This window comes from Symphalangus syndactylus, chromosome 16 (assembly GCF_028878055.3).
Source record: "Symphalangus syndactylus isolate Jambi chromosome 16, NHGRI_mSymSyn1-v2.1_pri, whole genome shotgun sequence".
NCBI lineage: Eukaryota > Metazoa > Chordata > Mammalia > Primates > Hylobatidae > Symphalangus > Symphalangus syndactylus.
Window position 1 is genome coordinate 55,879,433 of NC_072438.2, and position 25,447 is coordinate 55,904,879.

At 39.3% G+C, this 25,447-nt stretch overlaps 1 protein-coding gene across 1 annotated transcript in view; it reads left to right on the plus strand.

The window, feature by feature from the left end:
- Nucleotides 1-19,602, plus strand: part of LOC129464623 (POTE ankyrin domain family member G-like) — a 38,904-nt gene extending 19,302 nt beyond the window's left edge. Inside the window, 6 exon segments of the mRNA XM_055246008.2 lie at nucleotides 5,248-5,316; nucleotides 7,005-7,051; nucleotides 7,399-7,583; nucleotides 17,368-17,491; nucleotides 18,994-19,376; nucleotides 19,378-19,602. Coding sequence (XP_055101983.1) covers nucleotides 5,248-5,316; nucleotides 7,005-7,051; nucleotides 7,399-7,583; nucleotides 17,368-17,491; nucleotides 18,994-19,376; nucleotides 19,378-19,462 — 893 coding nt within the window. The 3' untranslated portion in view covers nucleotides 19,463-19,602.
- The last annotated feature ends 5,845 nt before the right edge of the window (nucleotides 19,603-25,447 follow it).

The window sequence follows — 25,447 nt, forward strand, 5'->3', positions numbered from 1 at the left end:
GCTGTAAGTACAGGTGAAGCTGCCCTGGCTTGCCTACTGCTCACCTCCTCCTGTGTGGTGTGGTTCACAATAGTCCATGGACTGTTACGAGTCTGTGGCCTGGTAGTTGAGGACCCCTGCTCTGGGTGGTTCTACCATAGATAAAAAAGTAAAAGTAAGGAATTTTTGATCACAAAAGAACACTGAAGCACAAGTCATGTTACATATGCTTGTCCCAATAAGGTCTCACTATTACTGACTTCATTCCTCCTCATTTGAAATTGGAAAGAGATATATTTACTTTGTTGGTACAAGATGTGTTCTACCTGCTGGTTAATTGTCATGATAACAGTAATTTTGTTAGAACAAGATGCTGTGCTACCATTTGCCAAAAGATTGTCATAATAAATATACAAATTGCCCAACTCTAGGCTCAGCAGATTATAATAAAAGTAGAAAAATGTTTCACACTAACAAAAATGCTAGTATGCTACCTGGTTGTGGACACCTAATACATTGTATAGTCTAAACTGTATGAGGACACCTTTAATTTAGCCATCTATTTATCAAAGAGCTTCTGTAAGTTAGGTTTTATAAGTTGCAGGAGACAAAGATGGAATAGGTGTAGTTTTGATCTTTAAGGTGCTCGTAGTGGAGCTGTCTCCATTTCTGTGCTTTTTCAACAGAATTTACAAAGAAAACATTTCTATTTATGTTTTCACTTGTCCGCTTAACAAATAACTATCAAATGCCTTTAGATACTAACCATTTTTCTGATGCTAAATAACACAAACAAAAATACAGACAGGAGCTTGTTATTATCATTGTCATTTTCATTATTTTACTACTTTATTCAGTGGTTACTGTGTGCTAGATGCCCACTGGAAGCTTGTAATTATGATTTATTATATATTGATTATGTGCCAGACATATGTAATGAGGAATGAAAATTTTGGAAAAAAGTAGGTATGATTTAAGGTAAGCATGCAGAGAAAGAAGAATTTTTCTAGGTAAAGAAGCAGAAGAAGAATGTTTGGCAGAAGGAACATGCAACGAGGTCGTGTGTTTGCCAGAAGGAACATCTAATGAGATTGCCTGTTTGGCAGGAAGAGCAGCAAGTGCAAAAGACAAGATGCTTGAGTGAACTTTGCAGGGTTTCTGAGCAATTCACTTTTGCTAGTACCAAAAGTGTGAGATACGAGAGGTTGGGAATGAGGTGGATATTTAGCTAAGGCAAGTTTATGATAGACTTTTTAATACTATAGAAATGAGTAGGTCTTATCCTGTGGGCCATGGGAAGTTTACCAGGTAGAATGCTTTGGACTGCAAATACTAGATGAGCAGTGGCTAAAACAGTAGGAACCAGAGTTGTTTTGTTTGTTCATTGATATCCTAGGGATCCCACTTGTCCCTCTTTCAGCTGTGCTGTTGGCAGTGTTTTATTCACGTCTCCTTTCATGGTTGGCTAATCCGCAGCAGCTCCAAACATCTTGTTCTCCCAACACAACATCGCGAGCGCTGCTTTTCTTCACATGTGTCTTTTAAACAGGGAGAAAACTTAGAAGCATGCAAGGGGCTTCCTGTAGCATTTCATTGGCTGGGTCACACCGCATGCTCATTCCGAAACCAGGCACTGGGAAGGCAAATACCTGATTAGCTTAGAATAAACATTTCTCTTTCTGAGGCTGAGGAGGGGGATTGGGATAATAAATATCGCAATAGACTTGTGTTTCTTCTGCAAGAAAGAATAAGGCATGGCTATTGATAGGGAGCCAACAGTGTGTGCTGCAGGGGCTCATTGGAGAAATTTGAGCAGGGGAGTCACAAGATTAAATTTGAGTATTAAGGCATTCTGGTTACGGTGTAAAACAGGTTAGCAAGCTTTATCTGTAAAGGACCAGGTGGGAAATATTTCAGACTGTGTGATCTCTGTCATATCTACTTAACCCTGCTGTTGTCTGCTTTGTAGCATGAAATCGTGATTATACGTAAGCAAACAGGCATGACTGAGCTCCTATAAAACTTTATTTACAAAGGCATAAGGCAGATTGGATTTGGTCTGTAGCCTATAGTTTGCTGGGATTGATGGAAGGTTCTTTACCATGTAAAGAAACCAGGAGACAAAGGAAGCTTTTGCAGTAGTCAGCTGTAGTTTTCATGTCACACATCCTTGGACTAGTATCAATGTATTATAAGGCTTTCACCCATCCATGGTGAAATAAATAACGTTAGGAATCTCAGTTACTCATTTTAATGTGTTGGCCCTTGTTATGCCTTTTTCATTTGTTTGGCTTAATTTTTTTTCATGTAAGAAATAACATTAATAGTTGCAGTTTTCTTTTAAATAAAAGCCATTTTGTAAATGTTTATGTTCCCAGTGGCAGTGGGAATGCAAAACGGAGGCAGAAGAGAGGTATAGTCAATATGATTTAGTGATAATTGAATGAGAAAGGCTTGGGGGACAGAGAGAAATCTCAGATGATATACAGTTTTCCAGGTTGTACACCAGTATTTAACCTGGACGTGAGGAAGGAGTAGGAAATTTTCTGGTGAATACAGAAGAGCAAAGAGCAGCAGGTCAGCAGGAATGACTAATGTTTTTCTATGCATGTTTAATGGAATATTCGTGTAGGATATTTTGAGTAGGTAATTGGATAATCAGCATTTATAATTTGCATCCTACTAGTTTGACTCTCAGCAATAAGACTTGTCAAAGATCCGAGAATCTGAAAGTTGATGATAAATGTCCATGTGTATCACCATCCGTGACCGAAAGTCAGCATCCACAGAACACAGAATTGGGACAGATGAACTTAATAGATAAAGATGCATATCATGGCTGTTCCTCTTAGGGAATGATACTCTCCATGACCTGTGTGAGTCACAGCTGCCAGAAAAGAAAGAGCAAGGAGCGTATGAAGGAAGCACAGCAAATTCAGTCCTAGAGTGCCCTGCTTGACTTCACGTCATAGTTCTGACTTCTAAAAAATCATTTTCTGCAAAACCTGCTTTGTGTTTTTCCCTCTTGCAGCCTGCAGCCAAACAGAATCCCTTTAGCAGGGCATTTTTGTGTTTTCCTTTTAAACAAGGCAATATATAAATAATTAAAAGAAGTAAGAGAAAGAGGGTTTTTTTTTGTATGGGATAGTATTTAACATAAACTTGAGAGTGAGTACCAGGATTATACTTAGAACTTATGGACTGGATGGGAAGACTGGATAGAAATCTAAAGATTGCTGACTCAAACACAATGTGGTTTCTTTGCTGTATTGTCACAGCTCTGAATTCACAACTCTTAATGTATTCATATGCACTATAACTTTACAAAACATCTTCCCAAACCAAATATTTACTGATTTATTATAATTTGTATGACTTTATTATAGAACTGACTTTCATGAGAATTATTGAGAATTTGCTACATAGTGTCATCTCAGCTGTGTCCACATGAGCTATCTGTCACCTTGTCTTAATGAATAATTGTTCACTAGGAATATTGGTTTTGTCATTTAAAGTGATCTATATCTAATGCAGATAGGTCCAGGGACCACTCTTGAACATTAATGTCCGGGCATCTTAAAATTACACATAAGGCTTTCATAATCTGATTTCTGCCCCACTCTCCATCTTTAGCCCTTTTCCCTGTGTGCCCTTTCTCTGGCATTACTGAGCTGCTGGTAATGTCCTACTCACTCATCCTTCTATTGTAGGCAAATACTTTCACTCTTTCAGGGCTCGCTCCTGCTCTTGCTGCTGCCTGGCATGCTGTCACCCTTTCCTGCTGTCTACCCCTTTTAATCTGGCTAGCCTCAATATTTAAGTCTCTTCTTAGGCATGTGTTCTAGAAAAACCATCCCTGACATGCTTTATTTTCATTCTTTTTAGACCGGAACGCCTAGCATGTATTTAGCAGGACTCAATAAAAAATTTCTGAATAAAACAAAAGACTGTTTTTACAAAGATGATGTGTAAGACTCTCCCCTGCAGTCTTGGAGCAGAAGGGACAGACATGTGGAGGAATAATGCACAGTTTAGGGGGTAAAGATGCAGTAGAAAAATCAGTAAAGTACTAAGGCAGCCTCAAGGAAGGAGGTACCTGTTTATTTGGGGAAAGACATGCAGAATCAAGGAAGATTTCACATAGGATTATTTCAAAAGATCAAAATAAGGCCAGGTGTGGTGGCTCACACCTGTAATCCCAGCACTTTGGAGGCCGAGGCAGGCGGATCATGAGGTCAGGAGATCGAGACCATCCTGTCCAGTGGTGAAACCCCATCTCTACTAAAAATACAAAAATTAGCTGGGTGTGGTGGTGCTTGCCTGTAATCACAGCTACTCAGGAGACTGAGGCAGGAGAATCGCTTGAACCAGGGAGTGGGAGGTTGCAGTGAGCTGATCGCACCACTACATTCCAGCCTGGCGACAGAGCAAGACCCTGGCTCATAAAAAAAAATAAATAAATAAATAAATTTGTCAGAATAGTGGAGGGAAACATTTTAGATATTAGGAAGATGTTGTACAGTAATAAAGGTGTCAGCAGTGATTTTGGAAATCATTTATAAGGTACTATTAGGAAGTGGAGAACAATATACTGTGTCACCTTATATGTTTCTTTTTAAATTTTTATTTATTTATTTTTATTATTTATTTATTTATTTATTTATTTATTTATTTATTTATTTTTGAGACGGAGTCTCACTCTGTCGCCCAGGCTGGAGTGCAGTGGCGCAATCTCGGCTCACTGCAAGCTCCGCCTCCTGGGTTCACGCCATTCTCCTGCCTCAGCCTCCTGAGTAGCTGGGACTACAGGCACCCGCCACCACGCCCGGGTAATTTTTTTTTTTGTATTTTTAGTAGAGACGGGGTTTCACCGTGGTCTCGATCTCCTGACCTCGTGATCTGCCCGCCTCGGCCTCCCAAAGTGCTGGGATTACAAGCGTGAGCCACCGTGCCCGGCCTCACCTTATATGTTTCTACTGTATTTTAAAGCTGTGTTTATGGTGGTTTTGTTCATTGATGTTGAGTGGATGAATTTATGAGGGAATTTTTGACATGTTTGTGTGTCTTCAAACTGCTGACATCTGGTGTCTCCCCAAGTGATTTTTTGAAGTTTTTGAGAATTATTTTATAAATGACAATTTCATGAAAGATTAAACGCTCAATTTATGAAATAAAATGAAATGTTGTCTTAAATCTGTTTTTAAAAGGCAATAGTTTTTAACTGTTCTAAGTGGTTGATTTTAACTTATTATATGGATTTTTCAACAGAACGAGACTTAAAGCTGCCATCTGGGGAAGAGTCACAAAGGCTTAAACGAAGTCAAAATGGCCAGCCAGACGCATGGAAACTTTTAAATTTAAACTTTTGGTTTAACCTTTTTTTTTTTTTTTTTTTTTTGCCTTAATAATATTAGATAGTCCAAATGAAATTACCTTTCAGACTAGGCTTTGAGAATCAATAGATTCTTTTTTTAAGAATCTTTTGGCCAGGTGCGGTGGCTCACACCTGTAATCCCAGCACTTTGAGAGGCCGAGGTGGGCGGATCACGAGGTCAGGAGATCGAGACCATCCTGGCTAACACGGTGAAACCCTGTCTCTACTAAAAATACAAAAACTTAGCCGGGCGTGGTGGCCGTTGCCTGCAGTCCGAGCTACTCGGGAGGCTGAGGCAGGAGAATGGCATGAACCCGGGAGGTGGAGCTTGCGGTGAGCTGAGATCCGCCACTACACTCCAGCCTGGGCGACAGAGCAAGACTCCGTCTCAAAAAAAATAAAAAAACAATATTTTAATAGATTCTTAAAATTTATCGTAATAAAATCAGCAACCTTATTAACAGAAGAATCAATAGATTCTAATTTAATATTTGATATTTAACTTCAACATAACCCACTATAAAATTTAAAATACTCTTATTTTCAAATATTCTTATCTGCCTTCTTGATTAGCTTACAACTAATCTTTCCTTTTGGAATAGAGGCAAAAACAAATTTCAGAACTTTGTTCTTTTATTTTTACAACACCGTAACATGATAAAGTAACATCGATTATTGAATCATATTATTAAGCAATAGGAATTATGAACAATGTAACACTGATGGTCCCTGAGCTGGATTCATGGTTAAAGAGTAATCATGGCCAGTGATTGAAAATCTGCAGTTTTATATTGTCTGTCACTGATACCAAGGTTAAAGATATATTCTGCCTTGTGGTCTCTTGTTGACCTCAGTGTTTCTGTTCAGGGAGGGAACCAGGTCATAAAAGCAACCGAACTGCCTTTTGCAAGAATCTTATCTTGCTGAATGGGACCTTTGGTGTTAGTGCACAAACACAATAACATTCTAATTTCTTTCAGTTGCAGAAAATCAGTACAGATTAAAATTTTTTATCTACTGTCATTAGTACACATTAGAATATATTAGAACTGGACTTAAGCAGATAATCTGGATACATAACACTATCATATTACAGTATATAATTTCAATTAAAATTTGAGAATTTGCATTTCTTTCTGTTTGGTGTTGATTTCGGCTCCTAATAGTTTAAAGGGTGCCTACAATCTAGTTAGGAATCTTTTAGAAAAGCACTTCAGTGCACTGTAGAGGCTCACTAGTTATGGTTTTGTGAGGTAAACTCTTTTCAAGTGAGGAAGATTTTGCAACACTACAAACCTTCTGCTGATTCATTTTTGGTAGATTTAAGTCATAACAAATTAAGTTTAGTCCAAACAAATAGTGACCAAGTTAAGTTTGCTGGTTCATGTTTTTCTTCTCCCTTTGTCTAAGGTGAATTATTTTTCACATGTTAGAAGCCAGTGATGTGGCAGTAGCTAAACATAGATTAAAAAGTTAATTCTTAATTTTAATTATTATTTATTTATTTTAACAGTTTAATTTTAATTATTTTCTGATTTTTATTGTCCATACTTGATTACTTAAGAATAAAATTATTTTAAAAACATGTGCTCCAAAAGAGGAGACGTCACAGAAATACAACATGCAAATTAACCTACTGTTTTGCATCTGCATAAAATGACTCAAGAACCAGAAATAAATAAGGATGGTGATAGACAGGTATACCTTCATATTCAAATGTTTCTGTTGAACTAGATTTTTATGTTATGTTGTTTAACAAAGTATAGTAAATGTAGGCATACATGATGCTATCATGTAAGTAGCATAAATCATCAGTGAAAAATTTAATACTTAACTCAGAATTCTGTACATTGAATTTTAAAGAGATACAAACCCTAGAGATATTCTTTCATTTTTATGGAATAATCCCGAATGGTGCCATAAAATGCTAGGTAATGCCACTTTAGGAGCTTTGGACCAATCATTTTATCTTTCTCGATTTTAGTCTGATTATCAATAGATAATGTGGCTAAAGTAGGTAATTTCTTATTCTGTGTATTTTCCAGCTAGAAAATTTTATGGCTATCGAAGAAAGAATGAAGAAGCACGGAAGTACTCATGTGGGATTCCCAGAAAACCTGACTCATGGTGTGGCTGCTGGCAATGGTGATGATGGATTAATTCCTCCAAGGAAGAGCAGAACACCTGAAAGCCAGCAATTTCCTGACACTGAGAATGAAGAGTATCACAGGTGAGCCTATGGCAGCATTGAACAGGAGGTAACTATGTGCTGTCAAACTAATCCTAATTTGGGTAATACTCATGATGAACAAATTTTATACTTTTACTAGGATATTCAGCCCTTGCCTGTTAATCAGAAAAATGAAAATCAGCAAACAATGGGTTACTGTTTTTTTCCAGTCATTAATTTATTTGAAAAATAACCAGTATTGGCAAATGTGAGGGAAAAGGCATTTTCTTTTCAGTGAACTTTTATTTTAGCTTCGGGGTACATGTGCAGGTTTATTATATAGGTAAACTGTATCATGGAGGTTTGGGGTACAGATTATTTCATCAGCCACATAATAAACAAAATACTCGAAAGGTAGTTTTTTGGTCGTCTCCCTCCTGCCACACTCCACCCTCAAGTAGGCCTTAGTGTCTGTTATTCTCCTCTTTGTGTCCATGATTTCTCATGTTTAGTTCACACTAATGAGTAAGAATATGTGGCATTTGATTTTGTGTTCCTGCATTAGTTTGCTTAGGATAATGGCCTCCAGCTCCATCCGTGTTGCTGCAAAGGAAATGGTTTCATTGAAAAAGACATTTCATACACTGTTGGTAAATACATTTTGAACATTAATTTAGTAGCATATTCACACACACACATATATAACAGAGTAAGGATATATAATACATGTAAAGGATATTTGTATAGATATGTTACGTGTATACATATAAGGACATGTATTAGAGCATTATTATATAAAAAATTTGGAGCTAGTCTAATTCCTTATCAATAGGAAATAGCTCAATTTCCATATGCCCAAATTAATGTATTATGCAACCATTTTTAAAAAATGAGGTTAGATCTAGAGTATACTGATTATTTCACAATTAAAATGTATTTAAAGCATTTAGTTTGATGACACATCTTAAGAGTTCTTGTTAGAATTCTTGTAATATCTGTTCATGTCCTTCGCCCACTTTTTGATGGAGTTGTTTGTTTTTTTCTTGTAAATTTGTTTGAGTTCATTGTAGATTCTGGATATTAGCCCTTTGTCAGATGAGTAGGTTGTGAAAATTTTCTCCCATTTTGTAGGTTGCCTGGTCACTCTGATGGTAGTTTCTTTTGCTGTGCAGAAGCTCTTTAGTTTAATTAGATCCCATTTGTCAATTTTGGCTTTTGTTGCCATTGCTTTTGGTGTTTTAGACATGAAGTCCTTGCCCATGCCTATGTCCTGAATGGTAATGCCTAGGTTTTCTTCTAGGGTTTTTATGGTTTTAGGTCTAACATCATGTAAGTCTTTAATCCATCTCAAAAGAAGACATTTATGCAGCCAAAAAACACATGAAAAAATGCTCATCATTACTGGCCGTCAGAGAAATGCAAATCAAAACCACAATGAGATACCATCTCACAGCAGTTAGAATGGCGATCATTAAAAAGTCAGGAAACAACAGGTGCTGGAGAGGATGTGGAGAAATAGGAACAATTTTACACTGTTGGTCGGACTGTAAACTAGTTCAACCATTGTGGAAGTCAGTGTGGCGATTCCTCAGGGATCTAGAACTAGAAATACCATTTGACCCAGCAATCCTGTTACTGGGTATATACCCAAAGGATTATAAATCATGCTGCTATAAAGACACATGCACACGTACGTTTATTGCGGCACTATTCACAATAGCAAAGACTTGGAACAAACCCGAATGTCTAACGATAGACTGGATTAAGAAAATGTGGCACATATGCACCATGGAATACTATGCAGCCATAAAAAATGATGAGTTCATGTCCTTTGTAGGGACATGGATGAAACTGGAAATCATCATTCTCAGTAAACTATCGCAAGGACAAAAAACCAAACACTGCATGTTCTCACTCATAGGTGGGAACTGAACAGTGAGAACACATGGACACAGGAAGGGGAACATCACACTCCGGGGACTGTTGTGGGGTGGGGGGAGGGGGAGAGGGATAGCATTAGGCGATAAACCTAATGCTAAATGACGAGTTAATGGGTGCAGCACACCAACATGGCACATGTATACATATGTAACAAACCTGCACATTGTGCACATGTACCCTATAACTTAAAGCATAATAATAATAATAAAAGAATTCTTGTAATATCCCTTGTGTTGCAAATGGAAGCTACATGCTGCATTGACACTGTACCTTGTTAGCAACAAGATTGCTAGTTACTAAATTTTTGTTGTCTGTGCCTGAGTGCTGAAATATTGGACCCTCAATCTGAATATTGCCAAGGGATTGCACATGGGGATCTGTATTTAATATAAACATTTGAGTATATTGGGTAAAGCTTTTATTAAAATACATCAAAGGATGTTTGATGCACTAAACCAGGGGTTGACCAGCTTTTTCTGCAATGAGCTAGTTAGTAAATATTTTAGGCTTTGTGGACTACATACATTTATTTTCTTGAGACAGGGTCTTGCTCTGTTGCCCAGGCTGGAGTGCAGTTGTGTGAGGATGGCTCACTGCAGCCTCGACTTTCTGGGCTCTAGTAATCCTCCCACCTCAGCCTCTCTACTAGCTGGGACCACAGGTGTGCAACATCACACCCAGCTAATTGACACTGTGGACTGTAAAGTGAATAAGCATGGCTGTGTTCCAAAATACTTACAAAAACAGTCAGTGGGCTGGATTTGGCCCACAGGTGCTTATTTGCTGACACTTGTGCTAAAAGGAAGGTGCTGCTAATGCATTGACTCTTATTTGTAAAAGTGCCCTGCATGTGTGACATTATCCTTCCATTGAGAAAAGGATATATTTCAGTATTCACCTAACCATATTTTTCCACAGTGACTTCATATCATTTTAAAAACTTCATTTATAAAATGAGATTATTTTCTGCATTTCTCCCACTTTACTCCTGTTAATAGAACTCAGTATTTTACTGTGATCAATTACTTTGTATATTTTATGAGTGTCGACTGTCCTAGAATTGGCTGATTTTTATCAAGCAAGAAATATTCTCCTTGAGACTTTTAGTATTTCTTGGTCTTTATGTATAAGCATGAACAAAATGATAATCAGCTTATATAATCTAGAAATGTTCAAGGGGCTTTTAAAACCTTGGTCTGGCATTTTAAAATGCCATATGTGTATAATTTTTATAACCTTTAAAATATATAATTATTGCATAAAATTTGAAAATTCCACCTGTTATGTAAAATTTGGAAACTACTATTTCTTGTCTATCACTTTTCCATGACTGTGGACGAAAATTACATCATTCTCAGTCATGAGTGTTAAGTATGTTGTCCTTAAAGAACTGTCTACACTCACGAACTCAAATTTTCTTTCCATTCACTCTTGATCTCAGTGCCAGTAAGTCTTCAATTTCAGCACTCCTCCAGAGTTGTTTTTCTCAAGATTATCCCTAATTTTTTTCTGGAATAAATCTAGGCATTTTTTCTTACACTTCATTTTGTTTAATCTGTCGGCAATATTTGAGCCAATGGAGGGCATCTCCTCCCTAACAGCGTCTTCACTTTGCTTTCAGGACCTCACTCCCTCAGGCTTTTCCTCCTGCCTTTCTAGTCCATTCATCATGGTCTGTTTTGCTTGCTCCTCCTCGTCTTTCTCCTTTTCGACGTTGTTGTTTCTCAGGGCTGAGTCCTCAATCTTCTTTCTCATAACTTTTTTTTTTTTTTAAGACGGAGTCTCGCTTTGTACCCCAGGCTGGAGTTCAGTGGCATGATTTTGGCTCATTGCAACCTCTGCCTCCTGGGTTCTAGCACTTCTCCTGCCTCAGCCTCCTGAGTAGCTGGGATTACAGGTGCGTGACACCATGCCTGGCTAATTTTTGTATTTTTAGTAAAGACAGGGTTTCCCCATGTTGGCCATGCTGGTCTCAAACTCCTGACGTCAGGTGATCTGCCCGCCTTGGCTTCACGAAGTGTTGGGTTTACAGGCGTGAGCCACCGTGCCTGGCCCCTTGTGACTTTCTCTACTGTGTATCTACTAATGGTTTCCAAATGTATGTCTCCAACTCAGATCTCTCTCCTTAATTCCAGATCTGTATATCAGCCCACCTACTTGACGTCTCTATTTGATTAACTTGGGTATCACACACTTGTCTGATCCAAAATTGGGCTACTGATGTCTTTCCTGAAATCTACACCTCATGTAGTCTTTCCTACTTTGGTTAATGGCAACTCTTCCAGTTGCTCTGCCAAAAACCTCAGTGTCATTCTTGACTCATTTTTCTCTCTCTCGACACTTCACATCTAATCTCTCAGTAAATCTCATCAGGTCTACCTGAAGAATATATCCAGAAGCCAGTCATATCTTGTACATCTGAGCCACCATCATCTGCAGTCTAGATGAGTGTGATAGACTGGGAATTGATCGTCCTGGCTTTTAAAAACTTCCCCTTTCGTCAATTCTTAACTCAGTGGATGTATTTAAAACATAAGTCAAATTGTGTCATTCCTCTGCCCCAGCCCTTCTGATTGCCTTCCATTTCACTCTGAGTATGTGCCAGAGTTCCTCCTAATAACTAAAAGGCAGTAAACCATCTGGTGTGTTACCCCTCCTGCTTAAACTTCTGTTTCTTATCTCTTTTGGTCTGTTTCAGCCACACTGAACTTCTTGCTATTCCTTACCTGTCCCTAGTGCTTAAAGACTCCAGGCAACCTCTGCACTTAGCAGTTCCCTGTGTCTGGAATGCTTTTTCCCCAGATATTCTTCTAGCTTAGTCTTTCCATTCCTTCAGTTCTTTACTTAAAATCCCCTTTGTAAGAAGAAGAAGAAAAAGGGTAAAAAGAAACACATTAAGGAATAACCCCTTTCTGAGGAAGAACCATGTACCAGCACAATTCCTAGTCAAGAGAAAATGAGGAAAAAGCAAAAAAAAGAGAATGAGGACTAACAGAAAGGAATTACGATTGTATCACCAGGACGCATCAGGCTTGAGGTTCAATTGGGAGCATACCAGGGATGCTCTCTAACGTAACTGAGGGAAGGTTCAATGAAACAAAGTGATTTATCATCTCTAACTTCAAACCTATTTGTGTCTTGACATCAACTCTGTTAACATCATCGTTTTTTAGAGTCTTTGATATACAAATACAATTTTCTTTGTATTAAAGAAAAATCCTCTTTCTCAGCAGGGACTTTTCTGGCCATCCCGACTTTCCCACCACCCTTCCCATCAAACACATAAACACTTCATTTTCCTGCTTTAGTTTTTCTCCTCTAACGTACTGTGTATTTTGCTTTATCTGTCTCTTGTTATTGTGTGTTTATCTCACTCTCATGAACAGGGTTTTTATTGTTCATTACCATATCCTCACTTCCTAGAAAAAGGCCTAGCATATCAGACGTAGCTACCTAATAAATGAATGAATGAAGTTTATCCTAGGTATATTGTTTGATTGATTCTCACTTTAAAAATGTTTGACAAGGTTCATTTTAACAATTTTGCATGGTAATTATATGCATTTTTAAAATTCTTTTGGCTCTTCATAATAAGCTACATTCTTTATATTAATATTTTTTCACTTAGGGAGAAAAGCCCAATATTGTGGTTATTCACTATTCTTTTACTGGTAATCATGATAATTGCAATTATGGTAAAATGAGTCAAAGGAATTGCAAACTTTACTGGTATTTTATTTATTTAGAGACAGAGTCTCACTCTGTCACCCAGGCTGCAGTGCAGTGGCGTGACCTTGGCTCACTGCAATCTCTGCCTCCTGGGTTCAAGCGATTCTCCTGCCTCAGCCACCTGAGGAGCTGGGATTACAGGTGTGTGCCATGACACCCGGCTAATTTTCGTATTTTTAGTAGAGACGGGGTTTCATCCTGTTTGTCAGGCTGGTCTCTAACTCCTGACCTCAGGCAATCCACCTGCCTCGGCCTCACAAAGTGCTGGGATTACAGGCGTGAGCCACCACGTCCGGCCACTAGTATTTTATTTAAAAAAATATTAGGGTGGTAAATTTAATGGACTCGCAAATTCTTTCCAAAGGATTATGGACCTTCGGTATTTGAAATAAAAAGACAGAGTTGGAATTTTTTGCTTCCGATAGTAAGACGTGTACTGGTCAGGCACTGTCTATTCTGATAGAGCAGCTGTTGCTGCTTGGCTGTCTTTCAGAAGCAAGCTGCTCACATTGATACTGGTTGGTGAGCAAGGCCAGTGGTCATTGATCGATTGTCTAGATTTTGAACTGGCTCTGGGTGGCTTCTTGTTACCATGGCTACGGGTCAGTTCTTTCCTAAGTTTGAGTCAACTTTAACCAGAAATTTTCTGTTCAAAAGTTGCCTTGCATTAACTATGTTCAAAATGAAACTTTTTAATATTCCAGAATTGTGGATTTAAAGTTTTGGTTATGATGACTTGGTTAATAATAGCTCTCACGAAGATTTTTTTTTGATACATCTTCTTAACCAGAAGAGTTCTCTGTATAATTTATTTCTTAAAAATAATTGTTTTGTTTTTGGTTTTGGTATTTTTAGAGGCTTTTGCTCAAGTCCTAACCTAATCTCCAGTAGGAGATTTTAGCCTCTTTGTCAGTTCATGTATGTATATGATAGTCATATTCTGTCTTTTTAAATTCCTTTTCTTCACTTTTTTCTCTGTACAATAATAGCGATATTGTTATACATTTTTATCTCATTAAAAAGTAGTTACAATTTTCTGCTGGCAAATCTAGCTTTTTATATATTTTGACTGAATAGGTTAAAAGTGAAGAAAATTTACCAGATAATTTCTTTTTCAAACAAAATCATAACTAATAAAAATTGCTATTTTGAATTATAAATAATGACATATAGATATTTTAAAAATAAGGATACCCGCCCCCCCAATAGTTTGGCTTTGTGTTTCCATGCAAATCCCATGTCAGATTGTAATTCCCGGGTGTTGAGAGAAAGACCAGCTGGGAGGTGATTGGATCATGGGATCGGTTTCCTGCATGCTGTTCTTGTGATAGTGAGTGTGTTCTCACAAGAGCTGATGGTGTCATAAGGGGCTCTTTCCCCTTCACTTCTCTCTCTCCTGCCGCCTTATGAAGAAGGTGCCTGCTTCCCCTTCACCTTCTACCATGGTTGTTAAGTTTCCTGAGTTCTCCCCAGCCATGCGTAACTGTGAATCAATCAATCCTCTTTCCTTTGTGAATTACCCAGTCTCAGGTATGTATGTGTATGAATTACCCAGTCTGAGGTATGTACGTATGTATATGTGTGAGTGTACACACACACATACATATATATGATACATATATGTGATGTGATATATATATATATATATGTATATATATATATCCATTTTCTTTATTCCACTCATCAGTTGATGGACACTGGTTGATTCCATATCTTTGCATATTGTGAATTGTGCTGCAGTAAACATATGTGTGCGGGTGTCTTTTTGAGAGTGCGATTTCTTTTATTTTGGGTAGATATCCAGAAATGAGAATGCTGGATAAAATGGTAGGATCTACTTTTAGTTCTTTGAGAACTCTCCATACTGTTTTCCATAGATTTGTATGATTTCGTATTCCCACCAGCAGTGTATCACTGTTGCCGTTTCACCACATCCACACCAACATCTGTTGTTTTTTGATTCCTAATAGTGGCCATTCTGGCTGCAGAGAGGTGATATCTCACTATTGCTTTATTGTACATTGCCCTGATGATTAGAGATATTTAGCATGTTTTTACATGCTTGTTTACCATTTGTACATCTTCTTTTGAGAAATGTCTATTCATGTAATTTGGCCACTTTCTAATGTAATTATTTGTGTTTTTCCTGTTGATTTGTTTCCTGTAGGTTATAGATATTAGTCCTTTGTTAGATTGATAATTTTCAATTTTTTTTCCCATTGTATAGGTTGTTGGTTTACTCTGATGATTATTTCTTTTGCTGTGCTGAAGCTTTTTAGTTTAATTAGGTCTTATTTATTTATTTTCATTTGCTTTTAGGGTCTTCATCATAAATTCTTTGCCTAGGCCAATGTTTTCAGATCTTAAGTTTAGGCCTTTAATCCATCTTGAATTAATTTCTGTATATGGTGAGAGATAGAGATCCAGTTTCATTCTTCAATATGTGGCTATCTTTTTTCCCAGCACCATTTACTGAATAACCTGTACTTTCTCCAGTGTATGTTTTTGTATCCTTGCTCAGAGATCATTCGGTTGTAGTGGCTTTATTTCTGAGTTGTCAATTCTGTTCCATTGATCTGTATATCTATTTTTATACCAGTACCACGCTGTTTTGGCCTTAGAGTATAAGTTGAAGTCAGGTAATGTGATGCCAACATATTTGTTCCTTTTCTTGGTATGTCTGTTGCTATTCAGGCTCTTTTGTTGTCCTACATGAATGTCAGCATTTTAAAATAATTCTGTGAAGAATGACATTGGTACTTTGGTAGGAATTGTGTCGAATGTGTAGTCTGCTTTGGGCACTTTGGTCATTTTCACTATATCAGTTCTTTCAGTCCATGAACATAAGATGTATTTTCATTTGTTTGTGTCATCTATTATTTTCTTTGGTGGTGTTTTCTAGTTATCTTTATATAGATCACTCACCTTTTTCATTAAGTATATTCCTAGGTATTTCACACTTTTTTGCAGCCACTGTAAAAGGGATTGGATTGTTGATATGAACTCTCAGCTTGGCCGTAGTTGGTGTATAGTGGTGCTACTGATAGATATTCATTTATTTTGTAATCTCTGAGACTTTACTCAATTCCTTTATCGAATTGGAGTCTTTAGGGACTCTTGTCGGAGTCTTTAGGGGTTTCTAGATATAAGATCTTTAGGGACTTGTAGGAGTCTTTAGGGTTTTCTAGGTGTAAGATCATATCATTGGTGAAGAGACAGTTTGACTTCCTCTTTTCCAATTTGGATGCCCTTTATTTGTCTTGCCCAATTGCTCTGCCTAGGACTTCCCAGTTTTATTCTTGACATGCATGAAATAAAAGTAAAATGGAAAGCGCTTAATGTTTAGTTTATTTCACATCTCTCTCTCATACACAGATAAAATTAATTCAAAGTCCTGTGTTAAAAACATAATATTAGACCCTGTCTTGTTCTCAAAGGAATTTCTAAGTTGTTTATAAAATACATAGGAATCAAGAATATAAGTGGAAAGTGTTTCCAAAAAATAAACATAAAATGTATGGGTTACAGGCCACAGACCAGTACCAGTCCCTGGCCTGTTGGGACCTGGGCCACACAGCAGGAGGTTAGAGGCAGGTGAGCAAGCGAAGCTTCACCTGTTTACAGCCACTCTCTGTCACTCGCTTTACTGCCTGAGCTGCTCCTCCTGTCAGATCAGCGGTGGCATTAGATTGTCCTGAGTGTGACATGAATGCTGTTGTAAGTTGCTCATGCAGGGGATATAGGTTGTTCACTCCTTATGAGAATCGAATGCATTATGATCTGTCACCATCTCCCATCACCCCGAGATGGGACCATCTAGTTGCAAGAAAACAAGCTCAGGGCTCCCACTGATTCTACATTTTGGTGAGTTATATAATTATTTCATTATATATTAATAATAATAGAAATAAAGTGCACGATGAATGTAATGTACTTGAATCATCCTGGAACCATCCCCCACCTCAGGTTCCTGGAAAAATTATCTTCCACAAAAGCAGTCCCTGGTGCGAGCATGGTTGGGGACACCTGGTTAACAGATGTGAGACCCCTTTGCCTTGTCTTGGAATAATGTGCAGATATACATTGTGTGAATGACATCTGATGGTGCCATCTTGCCCTGTAGATCATTTTAGGGACACCTCCAGTATTTCATGAAAATTAAAATTTCTTCTAGTGACGAACAAAATGATACTCAGAAGCGACTTTCTGAAGAACAGAACACTGGAATATTACAAGATGAGATTCTGATTCATAAAGAAAAGCAGAAAGAAGTGGCTGAAAAGAAAATGAATTCTGAGGTTTTTTTTAGTTATTTTCAAATGTTTTTATATGTGTATATATTTTTTAAAAACTATGTATTTTGGAAATGTAAAGGATTTTTAAGTCATATATATGTGTGTGTGTATTCTATATATCCTTCGTCATATATCTGTATATGTACATACAGGATGAAGCCACGTTCTTAATTCAACTGCATTTGCCTGCAACAGGCGAGTAGTGACCTGCACAATGGCCTCAGTCCAAAGGAGAAGCAGTTGATATTTTCATAAGAATTGATGATCTTTCCATATCAAAAATAAGTTTTGCTACGAAAAACATATTTTCTAGTTTTTGGACATCAGTTTTTTAAAAAATGTTAATAGAGAAGTCAATTGATTATTTTCACTGATAGGAAAGTAGGAAATGTATAGCTGGGTCAGAGGCCACATGGTGGATGTCATTATCCTTCCTTTCGCAGAGAGGAAGTTTGCTCCAAGTAGTTTCTCATTTCAATGTAAAGAGGCTTGAAAACAATGACATGCCATGATACACATTTAGTGATCATTTATTGATAAGTATTTTGTTCCTAGAGAAATAGTATATTTCCCCTATTTCACACTTACTACTGTTTCCAACATTATAAAGAGGAAATGAAAGTTATTGCAATGGCAAATAATCTCATGATTTCTAAGAAAATCTTTATAAGTTGTATCTTATTTACCATTTGTATTTTGAAACAATAGGCTTCTTTTGTATTTATATATTTACACCACAGAAGTAACTGTTGTTTTGTGGAGCATCACTAGAAGTAGCATCAGAAGACCTGGGGAAAATCCTGCATCGTTTGTATATTTTTTGATCTCTCCTTTTAAGAATCGTTATCTTAAATGAGTTCAGTATTGTATGTAGAAGTGCAATGCTTAGATACAGATGTGTACAGTGTAGAAGGGTACAGTGCTTAGATTTAACAGTTATAAATAAATGTAATTCTTATAACAGTATAAAAATATTAGAAATGTAGAATATCGGTAAAACGTTCTTCAGTAAAAGAAACTTAAAGAACTTTGAGAAATTGCTTCTGTCCCAATATATATGCATAGCTAAGGCTCTTAGGATGGTGTGGTTGATAGGCTAGATATCAGAGTGTAAAGCTAATCTTAAAAATATAGTCAAAGGTATCAATCTGATATTTTATTCCTCTGGGTTTTTTGTAACTCAGAGAAAGGCTTTTTTAATTCTGAGATTCTTAAAAATCCTCTAGTGATTTATTTTTCATAGTCTTTAAATAAATATTTAAACTTTTAGGAATTCAGGAGCAGATCCCTAAAAGTTTAAATATTTATTGAAAGACTATGAAAAATAAATCACTAGAGGAATTTACACTCTTTTAGGTTTGAAGTTTTGTCCATTTTTTTTCCAGTTAAATATCCACTTTGGGGATTCTTTCATTATACAAATACACGTTATTTTTTAATTTCAGAAGAAATCATGATATGTCAATCTATTGAGTGCTAACTAAAAGTTCCCTTTGTTTACTTAGCTTTCTCTTCGTTATAAGAAAGAAAAAGACCTCTTGCATGAACATAGTAGGTTGCAGGAAGAAATTGCCATGCTAAGACTGAAGCTAGACATAATGAAACATCAGAGCCAGCTAAGAGAAAAGAAATATTTGGAGGATATTGAAAGTGTGAGAAAAAAGAATGATAATCTTTTAAAGGCTCTACAATTGAGTGAGCTCATCATGGATGATGATACCGCCATGCTCGTCATTGACAACGGCTCTGACATGTGCAAGGCCAGCTTTGCGGGCGATGATGCCCCCCGGGCTGTCTTCCCTTCCATCGTGGGGCACTCCAGGCACCAGGGCATGATGGGGGGCATGCGTCAGAAGGAGTCCTATGTGGTCAACGAGGCCCAGAGCAAGCATCCTGACCCTGAAGTACCCCATAGAGCAAGGCATCATCACCAACTGGGACGACTGGGCTAAAAGCCACTCCACTTCTCTCTAAGGAGAATGGCCCAGTCCTGTCCCAAGCTCACACAGGGGAGGTGATAGCATTGCTTTTGTGCAAATTACGTAGTGCAAAATTTTTTGAATCTTCGCCTTAATACTTTTTAATTTTGTTTTATTTTGAATGAACAGCCTTCGTGGCCCCCCTTTTTTGTACCCCAACTTGCGGTGTATGAAGGCTTGGATAAAAGTGCATACCTTAAAAAAATTGAATGAGGAAGCACAGTATTTCAGTACCGTGGACAGCTTAGCAGGTTGACAACTGAGAATAAAATGCTCAGTTCTGAACTGGACAATGTAAGACACAACAAGGAAACACTGGAAATGGAAATTCAGTTACGTCATTGTAGACTGGCTACTGCTGTACATGATTGTGACCAAAGTCAGAGAGCTGAAAGAGACTTCTTTCCAGAGAACAAGACATGAACAGGTTCATTTATCTTCCTCAACAAGTCTAATGTAGACAGTAAAATCAACAGGCTAAAAATTAAGCTCCATGAAACAAGATAAAACTCTGAGCAAAAAGACGGGGCAGGCCGCCATCTTTCCCATTCAGGCAACTTAGTCATTCCAGCCTGCAGGCTTTGGAGAATACAAAGCGACCGGGGACAGAAGAGATCCCACAGCACAGCATAGCTGCTTTACCAAATCATGGCCAGACTGCTTCTGTAAGCAGGCCCCTGATCCTGTTCCACCTCACTGGACAGGACCTCCAAACTGGGGCCTCCAGCTACCCCCACCAGCATTCCTTGGCCAATGGAAATGTGAAATGTTCCTGGGACAGAGCTCCCGGAGAGAGGGGCAGGCCCCTACCTTTGCTGTTTGGTTGACTAGCCGTTCTGGCCTGCAGGCTTTGGAGAGCCCAAGCTGACAAGGGGTGGAAGAGGTACCTCAGCACAGCACAGTCACGCTACTAAAACGTGGCTAGACTCTTGTTTACATCAGTCCCCGACCACATTTCTAGTCAGCGGGTGAAGTCTTTCACCCAGGGTCTCTGGCTACCTTGACTGCTGTTCTCTGGCTGACAGAGGTCTCAGGCCTCCCTGAGTCAGAGCTCCCAGCAGGAGGACCAGATTGTCATCTTTGCTGTTTGGGTAACCCAGCCATTTCAGTCTTAGGGCTTCAGAGTGTCTGAGGTGACCAGGGGCTGAAGTGAACCCCCAGCACAGCACGGCTGCTGTATAAAAACGTGGCCAGACTTTTTTTTTTTTAAAGCAAGTCCCTGTTCTTGTTCCTCCTGACTAGGTAAGACTTCTCAACTTGCCTCCAGCCACATCTTATAGGTGTGTTCAGATTGGCAACAGGTTCATACCTCAGTGGTACAGAGCTCCCTGAGGAAGAGGCAGGCTATCATCTTCCCTGGAAAATATGAGGCAATTAGGGACTGGAGGGGACACCCAGCATACCACAGCAGCCTTCCAGAAAACTGGCCGGACTCTCTACTTGATGGGCAGGTCCTCCTGGCCTGGGTGTCTAGCCAGCCCACCACCAGAGCTATCAAGCGAGTAGCAACTCGGCAGTTCCTTGGACAGAGCTTCCAGGAGCAAATGAAATCCTTTCTGCCACTGCCTCTACAGTGGAACTGCCCTTGCTACCCTCAGAAGATATATCAAGGGAGCAAAGACCCTAAGTGCCATATTAACACCTCCAGGAAGTTACAATTGACCCAAAGAACAAGCCAGTCCATTTCCCACGGGTACCACACACACTCCACTACTCATCACCAGACAGGGAACCCTGGCTTGGGCCCACAACACAGACCCTCCATCCTGGGCTGATTACACTAAGTGATTGCTAACTCACATGTCTCTGGGTTGGAGCACCCAGGAGACAAGCAAAGTGGTGGAGCAGCAAGTCAGGTGATGTGGAGCCCAGACGGCAGGGACAGCTATCTCTCTCTAGGGTCCACTTGCCCTTGTGAGACACTTTATCCCAGCACTTTAGGAATGCTGAGGTCAGCCCAGCCACATCTCATGTGCAAGATCGCCCAGCAGAGATCCCGGCCCGAGAGTTCCTGTTTTAGAAAAGGGGACTTGCTTAAAAAAGAAGTCTAGCCACATTTATGTAGAGCAGCTGTGCTGTGCTTGGGGTTCACTTTTGAGAGAGTTCTCCTCTGAGACCTGATTGTGGAGGCTGGGCAGTCCTGCACATGAGATAGGGCTGGTCTGATCTCAGCACTCCTTAGTCTGCTTGCCTCTCCCAGGGCCCCAGCCTGGCCACACCTGCTTACAGGGCACTCTCGGATGCCCACACCATAGATAGCTTCCATGCTAGTCGACCATACCGTATCAGTGGAGAGCTGCAGCAAGGTGGCCCCTACAGCCACACACCAGCCTGCACATTACCTCTCCATACTGCAGCCCTTTATATGGAAACTTCCTACATCACTTTGCTGTGTGCGTTTACACAGGTGGGTTTTGCTCTACTTGCCCTGACAGCACACGGGAGTGCAGCACACACCCCAACCCACATCAACTGCCATTAAAGAAAAGAAATTTCAGCCCAGAATTTCATGTCCAGCAAAATTAAGCATCATAAGTGAAGGAGAAATAAGATCCTTTTAAGACAAGCAAATGCTGAGGCAATTCGGTATCACCAGATCTACCTTACGAGAGCTCCTGAAGGAAGCACTAAATATGGAAAGAAAAGACCATCAACAGCCACTACAAAAGCGCACTGAAGTACACAGTCCAGTGATGCTAAAAACCAATCACATACACAAGTCTGCAAAATAACCAGCTGACAGCATGATGACAGGATCAAATCCACACATACCATTACTAATCTTAAATGGAAATGGGCTAAATGCTACCATTGAAAGACACAGGGGGCAAGCTGGATAAAGAACCAAGACGCATTGGAGTATGCCGTCTGCAAGAAATCCATCTCACATGCAGTGCCATACATGGGCTCAAAATAAAGGAATAGAGGAAAAATATTTCAAGCAAATGGAAAACAGAAAAAAGCAGGTGTTGCACTCCTAGTTTCTGACAAAACAGACTATTCCAATAAAGATAAAAAAAGAGAAGGACATTACAAAGGTGGTCCTGACCTTTGATAAATCTCATTATTGCTTGATACCAACCTGGACTATTTTTATTGCCCAAACCAATAGGATAATTTGCTGAGGTTGTGGAGCTTCTTCCCTGCAGAGGGTCCCTGATCTCCCAAAATTTGGTTGAGATGTAAGGTTGATTTTGCTCTGCAACTCCTTTTCTAAAGTTTTACTGATTTCCTACAAGGAAGGCAAGTTTTCCCGCTTCCATGACGATGGAGAGCAGGCACCTCCTTTCCTGAGTTTCAGCTTGCTTCTGACAGGGAAGGTGAGGGTAAGTTTTTGCCAGCTTCTATGATGGCAGAGAAGGATCACCAGCCTGAGCCTTATTTCCAGGTAAGTAGCTGAATTAGAGTTTGGTCTTAAAATTTTTCCTTAATGACTAAAATTTAAGATTTACCCACCAGCTCCTTTTAATTTCTCCTTACCATTAGAACACTCAGTTATCATATGAATTGTGCATTTGTTTGTTTTGCTTAACTCTTTTTGTTTATGTTTGGGGTTTTATTGTTGCTGTTTCACTTTTCTCCCATCTCTTCCTGACTTGGCCAAATCCAAAGGAATGTTCCAAATTGTGGGGAACAAGGCATCTGAATTGGCTAAAACTCCTGTGGCTGCAAAAGAAAAACCAAAAAACAAAACAAAAAACTAACAAAAAAACACAAAAAAGCCAAAAAACCAAAAAAACAAAACAAACAAACAAAAAACACACAAAAAAACAACAGAAAAACAAAAATCCAGTTGGAAATTTTTAAAAACTTTTTAAAAATTTTTTTTATTTTGTTATTATTATACTTTAAGTTTTAGGGTACATGTGCACAACGTGCAGGTTTGTTACCTATGTATACATGTGCCATGTTGGTGTGCTGCACCCATTAACTTGTCATTTAGCGTTAGGTATGTCCCCTAATGCTGTCCCTCCCCCCTCCCCCCACCCCACAACAGTCCCCAGTGTGTTATGTTCCCCTTCCTGTGTTCATGTGTTCTCATTGTTCAATTCCCACCTGTAGGTGAGAACATGCAGTGTTTGGTTTTTTGTCCTTGTGATAGTTTGCGGAGAATGATGGTTTCCAGCTTCATCCATGTCCCTGCAAAGGACATGAACTCATCCTTTCTTATGGCCGCATAGCATTCCATAGTGTATATATGCCACATTATCCAGTCTATCATTGATGGGCATTTGGGTTCGTTCCAAGTCTTTGCTGTTGTGAACTGTGCTGCAGTAAACATAGGTGTGCATGTGTCTTTATATTAGAATGATTTATTATTTTTTCAATATATACCCAGTAAGTAATGGGATTGCTGGGTCAAATGTATTTCTAGTTGTAGATCCTTGAGGAATCACCACACTGTCTTCCACAATGGTTGAACTAATTTATACTCCCACCAGGAGTGTAAAAGCGTTCCTATTTCCCCACGTCCTCTCCAGCATCTGTTGTTTCCTGATCTTTTAATGATGGCCATTCTAAGTGGTGTGAGATTGTATCTCATTGTGGTTTTGATTTCCATTTCTCTAATGACCAGTGATGATGTGCTTTGCTTCACGTGTTCTTTGGCTGCATAAATGTCTTCTTTGGGAAGTGTCTGTTCATATCCTTTGCCCACTTTTTGATGGGGTTGTTTTTTTTCTTGTAAATTTGTTTAAGTGCTTTGTAGATTCTGCATATTAGCCCTTTGACAGATGGATAGATTGCAAAAATTTTCTCCCATTCTGTGGGTTGCCTGTTCACTCTGATGATAGTTTCTTTTGCTCTGCAGACACTCTTTAGCTTAATTAGATCCCATTTGTCTATTTTGGCTTTTGTTGCCATTGCTTTGGGTGTTGTAGTGATGAAGTCTCTGCCCATGCCTATGTCCTGAATGGTATTGCCTAACACAAGGACATTTCTGTGCCTGAGTGCCATACCACCCAGAGTGACTTATGGATTCAGTGCTATCCCTATCAAGCTACCATTGACTTTCTTCAAAAAATTAGACAAACTACTTTAAATTTCATATGGAACCAAAAAAGAGTCCACATAGCCAAGACAATCCTAAGCAAAAAGAACAAAGCTGGAGGCATCACAGTACCTGACTTCAAACTATTCTACAAGGCCACAGTAATGTAAACAGCATGGTACTTGTACCAAACCAGGTATATAGACCGATGGAACAGAACAGCGGCCTCAGAAATGACACCACACATGTAAACCACCAGATCTTTGACAAAACTGACAAAAGTAAGCGCTGGGGAAAGGATTCCCTATTTAATAAACGGTGTTAGGAAAACTGGCTAGCCGTACGCAGAAAACTGAAACTGGGCCACTTCCTTACACCTTATACAAAAATTAAGAAGGATAAAAGAGTTAAATGTAAAACCTAAAAGTAAAAAACGTAGAAGAAAATTTAGGCCACCAACCTCAGGGGAAATGTACTTGTAGTGAAATGCATGGTACAAACATGCATTCCCTGCTTCCATGAGTGGGTGAGGTTGGTGGCTGGTGCATCTGCTCCAGGAGGACCCTTACAGACGTGGCTGGTTGCTCTTTGAGCCAGCTTGGCCTTGGCCGGCATGCACAAGCCTCAGTGCAACAACTGTGCTACAAATGGAGCCACAGAGAGGAAACGAGCAGCAGGCTCAGGAACGGTGTGCGCTGCCTTTGGGGCTCCAGTCCATGCCTCGGGTCGTATGTCACTGCGGGCTTCTTGGTTGCCAAGAGGCTGACCACAGGCCGTCTTGAGGAGGACTTTATGTTCAAGTGCAGAAAGCAGCTGGGATTACCACCCAGGGGACTCAGCCTTCTGTGGCCCTGGCCAGACTTACAATTTGTGTCAATGCAGGACAAGCTCACTCGGATCAGCGTGTTAGTACCTGGGGCCTGTGCATGCCAGGCAAGGCCAAGCTGGCTCAAAGAGCAACCAGCCGCCTCTGCAAGGGTGCACCTGGAC